This window comes from Nestor notabilis, unplaced genomic scaffold, assembly GCF_000696875.1.
Source record: "Nestor notabilis isolate BGI_N333 unplaced genomic scaffold, ASM69687v1 scaffold970, whole genome shotgun sequence".
Lineage (NCBI taxonomy): Eukaryota > Metazoa > Chordata > Aves > Psittaciformes > Psittacidae > Nestor > Nestor notabilis.
This window is the reverse complement of record NW_009909606.1, coordinates 44,477-52,300: the sequence shown is the minus strand read 5'-3', so window position 1 is coordinate 52,300 and position 7,824 is coordinate 44,477. Positions and strand designations below refer to the sequence as shown.

Below are 7,824 nucleotides of genomic sequence, written 5' to 3'. Positions count from 1 at the left end.
TAGATGAGCTGTAAGGTCCTTTCCAACCCAAACCAGGCTGGGATTCTAGGATTTAGCAAACCTGCAAAGAAATTGAGCTGCTTCTGCACAAGACTAAGGCATCCTGGAACCGTGCAACGGGAGATGCTGCTATACCAAGAGACTGAAGTCAACCCCAGCTCTACTGCCCCAAGGGGGACACCTAAAAGAATGCCTTTCACATGCAAGTCCTCCAAGACCTCTGTGCTTGCTGTGGGGATGCTTCTGCACAGCTAATGTAGACACAGAAGAACAAAGATGACTCTGCTCTGTGTGACAGACACGTAGATTGAAACCCCACATCCAGAATTCCTCCATGTTGACTTCACAAGCACAGACCACCCCTCTCAGCTTTCAAAGTGAAGGAGAAGTCTGTATCTGTGGTCCTTGAAAACATTTAGGAGCTCCTGGCCTCAAGTTTTATATATAAATCAGAGATGCCTTTGCAGGAGCCTGCAGGAAGCCAACAAAACCACATCTCCTACATGCCCAGCTTCACCCCCACGGAATGAGATCCACTGAACTCAGCAGGAGCAGCCACTTGCAGGCAGAGAGACAAAAAGAGGTTTAGCACCTGCCTACAAAGATCCACAACTGGTCAGGGGCAGGTTTGTGGGATGAGCAACCTGGCACCACAAAACCTGCAGACTGGTTATTTGCACCCAAGGGCAGGGTTGAAAGAAGCCACTGCAGAGGAACTGCCCATGCTGTGAAGAACTTCAGAGCTCCTGCTGCCTGAGGGTCCAACTGCTGCTCCGTGTGGTTGTGCTGTACCAAAATGCAACAGGCACTAAGGAAAACCACCATCTCAGTGTGCATCTGTCTGCATTGAGCAGGCTGGCAGAGAATTAAATAGCAGCCTGAGCTGACAGACTTCATGTCAGGAGAACCAACACTTCGATAGCATTTGGGGGGGAGGAAAAAGAACATGCAGGCACCTATCTGCTTGTTTCAGATTGGAGATGGGCTGGTCGAGTGCTGTAAGTTCTGTTTCTTCTCTCAAACTGCTGCATTTCTGAGTAAAATCCCTTTTGAAGCAAACCACGTTTCTCGTGCTCTTTGAGCATCCACCAGAAGGAAGCAAGTTCCACACAGTTATGGAAAGAAACAGAGAATTCTTTTTTTAACCCTGAATTGCTTAACTTTTCACGGAGAGATGCCATCTTTACCAGCACAGCTTGAAAGCTGGTGTCCTCCACCATCAAGCCACCAGCTTGAGCTAAGGACAAGGGCAAGAGCTGTAACCAGCACTTGTCCTCTGGGGCTTAGCTGCCAACAAGGGACCCACCACATACATTCAGAGGAGAAACTCCAAGGAAACCCCAACATTCCCATATTCCAAACCCCACTGAGCTGCAAATAAGCTCCAAGGCACTTACATAATCTTGTGCTAAAAAGTGTTGGCAGAAACACGCGCATAGGAAAGGCTCTGGAGCAGCACTGCAAAGTACATGGAAATAGCTACCAACTGCACTAGAGGATTTTGCCAAATCAGGAGATGTTCCCTGTTAAACTTGTGCATTTGCAAGAGACCCTGGAAGCCAAAGAAACACTGACTCTTATTGGGAGAGAAAGAGTAATAATAAAAACTACCCTTTCCAAACCAGAGCCTGATTTGAACACAGCTTTGGTCAGAACAGGCAAATACCCAGGCATTATTTTTGGCTTTGAATACTGAACCTTTCAAGACACCAACGCTGTTGGCATTAGAAACAAGGTGATAACCCTCCAATCTGCCATGAAAACGAAGGGCTCTGCGCTGCTCCCACCACCACCACGCTGCTGAAAGCCCTCCAGCTTGTCAATGCCCAGCACTAACTGGCTGAGGCCCAGGATTTCAAGTGGGCCTAGAAACAGCAGCAGATTAAGCACACAAAACAAAGACCACAAATCTGCCCCCCTCCATAAAGTCAGTTCCAGTTACCTGGTGTGTCGGATAATGGGAGAGGAATGAAAGGATCAGGCACAGTCAGAAGAGGAGGGGTAGTGTCCAAACTCAGAATGTCTTTCGTTTTTTCAGCTGGTACCCAGGAAGAGACAAGGCAGAGTGAAACAAAGAGAAAAAAGCAGAAAGCATTGAGCTAAATCTCAGTGTCAAGGTCCAAGCTGTGGCCTGACAACACACACACACTCAGAACCAGTCTGTGCTGCCAGTGAAAAGAAAGAAAGAGGAGAAAACCCAACAAGCCCAACCAGCTATTACTGTGTAGCTCTCCAAACCAACTGAACTCACAGACCTCTAAACGCTCCTTGAAAGGGAAGTACTACTCTCTCACTTTACAGCAGTACAAAAGGTGAAATGCCTTCACAAAAGGCCACACAGCAGCCAGCCCCCATGCTGGGCCTCTTTGTCAGCAACATACAGCACCTTGCACCAGACAAGCTGTATCTATGAGCAAAGAGAAAGAGAAGGGCTAGAAGTGCCCTTCCAAGACACCTTCTTATGAGAGAACTACTAACAGAATCAAACATGTTAAAGCATCCAGAAAGCCCAGAACATGCAGATGCTTCTCAGGCTCTGCAGAAGGTACCTTACAGCTGAATCTGGAGCTGCTGCAACTCAACATCACCCCACAAAGGCTGATGGAAGCAGCCCCCCAGGGCACTCCTGCGTCACGGACTTCAACTCCTTAATTCTCAGGTAAGAGCCAGCACCACCGAGCTCAGTTATAAGCTCCTCTAAATCTCCTTTTATAAATAGAAATAAGCACAAATGGATTTGTCACTTCTTCAGGGCTCCTGGAAGCAGGTTTCCAATAGTGTGCTTGGCAGGTCTGTGCTGCACTCAGTGAGAAGTGATGCTGAACAACTAGACACGAGCAGCACCCACTGAGCTTTTCACAGCATTGAAGGGGCAAAACCTTGGCACCAAAGGAGACACCACATGAGGTCACACATGCAGAGGCCTCTGCATAAAAGCCTCTTAGACCAGCCAAGGACTTGTGGGCTCTGGACCCAGACAGCAGAGCCAGGGCAAAACCTGCCTTCATCATTTAACATGTCAGTTATGACACCCACTGTGCTCGGCCCTGAGGACTTTTCCTGCTCTGCAGTTCTCCCCCTCCTGCAGCAGAGACATTATCATCCCTGGTCCTCTCCTCCTTCATACAACCAAAGAGCTGCAGGCAAGGAACACCTTCCAGCATGGCTGACTTATGGCTCTGAGTCCAATTCCCTTATTGCACACTCCATATTTGACTTCTAATTAATAACTTTTAATACTTCTAATCATGAGCTGCATGGAGCTCCAACACATTAAGATGTTTTCTTGTGAACTTAAGGGGCTCACTGGGTTTCTTCCCTCACCAAAAGCCTCACCTCTGCCTGCAGACAGTGCCTCCTCTCTCTGCTACCCAACTGTGACAAGCACACACCCCATTCCCACCTTCCCCTCTTCACTGAACCACCAACCCTGTCCCACAGCTCCAAAAGCCAAGGCCCAGCCCAATTTCTATCAGGTTTAGCATCCTTTCAAAGAGGCTATGACAAAAAGTTGCCTTTTTGCTGCAGTGCTTCTGCAGGGCATTGCCCTCTAAGACACATCCACACACTCACCTGATCCAGCAGTGAAGGAAGAGCCACCAAATGCATCCTGCTGGGCTGCAGATGAAGCTGGCTGGAAACCTGGAATCAAGTTCTCTGTGGAACTGCCCATCTTTTCTGGAGCTTTCCCTGAAATGCCAGATGCACATTTAGGGGAAAAACTTCCATTCTGAAGGTTGGTTCCTTCCCTAAATATTTCATGATGCTTTTTTAGTATGTGACTGTAAGACCCTCCCTGCAAATCCCAACTCACAAATTAAGCAGGGTTTAAGCTGTAGCTTCTACACCAACTGATCAAGGCTGCTTTGGAAGTGGTTAGTACCTCTCCCTTTGAGGATCATGCTCATTTAATTGCAATGGCTCAGCAAAGAGGACAGGGACTGAGAAGGGCAACTGGAAGGATTTAGCTCTTACAGGCACAGAGGACCATGATAATGTGGGAACTCCCCAGCAGCATCTGACCAAAAGCATCATCATTCCATACCACCTTCTGTTCTGAGAGCAGGCTGGTAGAAAACCATCTCCATGAACCTACCATCACCCAGCTTTGCAAAGTCCTTGTTCAGCAGCTCCTCAGCTGTGAGTTTGGAGAAGTTATCATCATCAAATGGATTCCACGTGGAGACATCGGGCGGGTTATAGACATTCTGCTGGGAGGTCCTTGGGGAACCCGAGGGTGTGGTGGAAGCAGATCTGGATGTGATCATCCCAACCAAACAACAGTCATTAATAACCCATCTGAAACCCTCTGGCCAGCACTATCTGCTGGTCCAAGCTACTGCATTATAGTTACTTCCTACTTAAATCACAAGTTATTGTACTTGCATGCTCAGGCACCTGGGACCAGCTACCCTCACCTACTCTGCATGTGGTTGTGCATGCTCGAGTTGGGGATTAAAACAAGGATCAAACCCATCTGAAACAACTCCCTGCAATGCCTGCGTGGAGGCTTCCTGCCTGTAGACACTCAGACTGGGCTAGTGAGTAGCCCAGGGGAGTGCTGATGCTAAGCAGCAAGTGTGAAGCATGCACCAGGGCTACTGGTGGAAGAGCTGAAACAACATTAGCTTCTATAACCCACAGAAAGGCCCTGTCTGCTTAGCTTTTAGGAAGCATGGAAGCACTTAAGAGGACTTCTGCCCTTGGGGAAGCTTTTCAGCCACTTTCTGCCAAGCCCTAAACTTCTGGTCTTCAGAAGGCAAAGACTCATTTAGACCTCAAGAGTTTGCTGCCTACCTTCATCTTTTTGCCTAGGGAACCTCAAGAACCTCATCTCCCCCCTTCCCTCCACACCCTTTGACACCAAGTGACCAACCACCTACTTGGACTTGTTGAGACTGGCCTCAGCAGCAGCTGCCTGCAGGAGCTGGGTGGACTTGCTGGCTGGAACCCCGAACACCGCGCTGTGGGTCACGTCGCTCAGGATCCTCCTGTGTCCTGCACGCTGGGTCTTGGGGGAGGATGGAGGGGTGAGAGAGCCCAGCTTCTGACCCTGCACTGCTGGAGGGGGCGTCGTCTGAGGTTTTTGCTGTGGCCTCATTTGTGCCTGCATCTAGGAGAGAAAGGAAAGTTGTAGGTCCCTGCTCACGAAGAGCAGGCACGGTGAAGACACCGCTCCGTGCTGAAGGATCCCACCTTCAAGTCATGGACTGGGAATAGTCTGGAGGGGAACAAACACACTAAAGAATTGGGGGCAAGGAGGAATTCAGTGATCCACAGAATTCCAGTATCACTACGACTGCACAAGCAGAGGCTTCTTCCCCTTTGTATGGAACAGCTTCTGGAGGCAAAACCTCTGTTAAGAGCTTGTTGTTAAAGACTGGCTGCTCTCAGGAGCTTGCACATGGATGAAGAGGCTGAGATCCAGGGCAGAGGTAACAAAACATCAGTTCAGAGTGTGCAGTGGTCCTGTTGTAGGGACACAAGGAGCGAGGACAAGGTGAAGAGCAGCGCTTCTTCCAGCAGATAATGTGTGACTGGGGGCAAATCCCTAAAGGGGATAGAGGTTTTCTGCAGAAATCTTGTGCAAGAAGCTTTCTTTTAGGGGGAAAAAACCCCCAAGGACCACAGGAGCAACATGTGTCATCAAAACATGGAGGAGAAACCCAGGCACGTTTGGTTTGGGTATTTTTAAGTCAAGAGAACCAGCTGCAAACCCTTCGGAAACTCCAAGGGCTTTCCTCACACTGATCTTCTTCCATGACCTCAGTCTTGTGTTAAACTCACATACCCTTAAGTACTTGAAATACTGTTTTGCAGTGATAAACAACAGCATCACTTACAACTATGTGACTTTTCAGACTCTGCAGTGAGATGTCAAGGCTGGATTTCAAGGAGGAAACCTGGAATGCAAAGAGCTGTGCACATCACCTCCATTGCCTGGGCACTCCCTGCTCCTCACCCCGTATCCTCCCTGACCATATTCAACCAGGGAAGACAGAGGAAATACTTGGGAATACCTAAAAGGGCAATGAGAAGGAGTTATATCCCAGCAGGGTACTTAACCACAGTGGGGCAAGGCAAGTAAGTGGTTAGCTGCCTTGCTTTTCAGCTGGCATCTTGTCCAGTTCACTGAGAAGCAAACTGACCTGCCTGCTCCTGATGCACCCACCTTACATCTCCCTATACAGGTCACTGCAGAACAGTACATTTGGTGCTGAGAAATCAAAGGGCAGTGCCAAAAACCACCACAGAAATGAATGCAGAGCTGATGAAGCTGAAGCCTCACAATGTGAAAAGGTTCTGATGGGTCCTGGCTTGCTATCTTCTGCTCAAAGGCTCTGCTCTGCAGAGACCATGGTTCACTACCACTTCTTAAATGAGCCCATCACTGCTTTTCCCTCCTGACTGCTGCAGGAGTGGACAAGGGTCCAGATGCATCCATTCAGAGCAGCCTTCCAGGGGGATAAGGTTAATTTTCCATCTAGCTCCTTTAATAAAATTAAGGCTGGTTTTTGTGCTGGTGAATCACAGCAAAGCCCTTTAGAGATGCTTTTCATTATTACGTTTCAAGCATTTCCCCTCTAAAAGGACCAGGATAATAATGGGCCTCATCCAAAACCTGTCTGCATGCACTGAAAATCTCCCACCACCTTCAATAAACTGACTTGCCCCAGGTCGTTCAGAACAGCGACAAGCCCAGGAACACGACAGTTCCAAGGCTGTCACCTCCCCTAAGCACCAGCTTTGCACTTAGAACTGATGTAAAACAAAGGGGTGAATGTGACAGAGCCCTGAGACACGTCAGAGGGTAAAATGCTGCCTCCCCAGCACTGCCTTATGGAGTTTATTAGTCAAATTAATTCCTGATGTCACTTCAAAGGGAACATACTCGAGATTCATCAGGTCCTGGATAACTGGCAAGTTATGCACAAGCAAGCACAGACTGACTTAGTTCGGCCTCAAGCTCTGAGTACCTGAAGTGGTTCATTAGCAGTTGCTTGCTCTGCTACAAGCACTGCAACAGGCAGCTTCCCACTGCTGGAGCCTGCACGTGCTTTCTTTCCAGCACACAACTAGAGTTAGGGCCATCCCTTTGCACTTCCAAAACCTGGGATTGTGCAGGAATGAAAGCAAAAGGCCCAGCTTCCTCCCATATGCACCGAAGAGACACTTTGGCAGCGGGGATCCTGCCCTCTGGCACAGCATCCTGCCTTCACCACTGCGGGCAGCTACTTCCCTGGAGCACACAGATTTTCCATTAAGTAAAGAGCATTTATTTTGGATGCACGTTCAGCTGATTGAAATGGATGATTTCTTTCTTTCATTTTGGATTTTGAGAGGTGTTTTGAAAAGTCTGCTTTCCACAGCATTCATTTTAGAACAAAGTTATCCCAGTGCCAGAAACAACCAGGAAAGGCTGTTGCACCTCCCTCTGCATCAGAGCCCTGAATACGACATGGAAGACTTCCAAACAAGATGCAACACAGAATCCCAGACTGGTCTGGGTTGGAAAGGACCTTAAGATCATCCAGCTCCAACCCCTGCCCCGGGCAGGGACACCTTCCACTAGAGCAGGTTGCTCCAAGCCCCTGTGTCCAACCTGGCCTTGAACACTGCCAGGGATGGGGCAGCCACAGCTTCTCTGGGCACCCTGTGCCAGCGCCTCAGCACCCTCACAGGGAACAACTTCTGCCTCAGATCTAACCTAAATCTTCCCTGTCCCCTATTTAAACCCATCACCCCTTGTCCTGTCACTCCAGTCCCTGATGAAGGTCCCTCTCCAGCATCCTTGTAGCCCCTTCAGACACTGGAAGCTGCTCT

General features: G+C 48.9%; 1 protein-coding gene across 1 annotated transcript in view; it reads right to left on the bottom strand.

The window, feature by feature from the left end:
• Positions 1-7,824, bottom strand: part of AAK1 (AP2 associated kinase 1) — a 54,464-nt gene that overhangs the window by 25,084 nt on the left and 21,556 nt on the right. Inside the window, 4 exon segments of the mRNA XM_010012771.1 lie at positions 1,943-2,038; positions 3,574-3,690; positions 4,097-4,254; positions 4,884-5,113. Coding sequence (XP_010011073.1) covers positions 1,943-2,038; positions 3,574-3,690; positions 4,097-4,254; positions 4,884-5,113 — 601 coding nt within the window.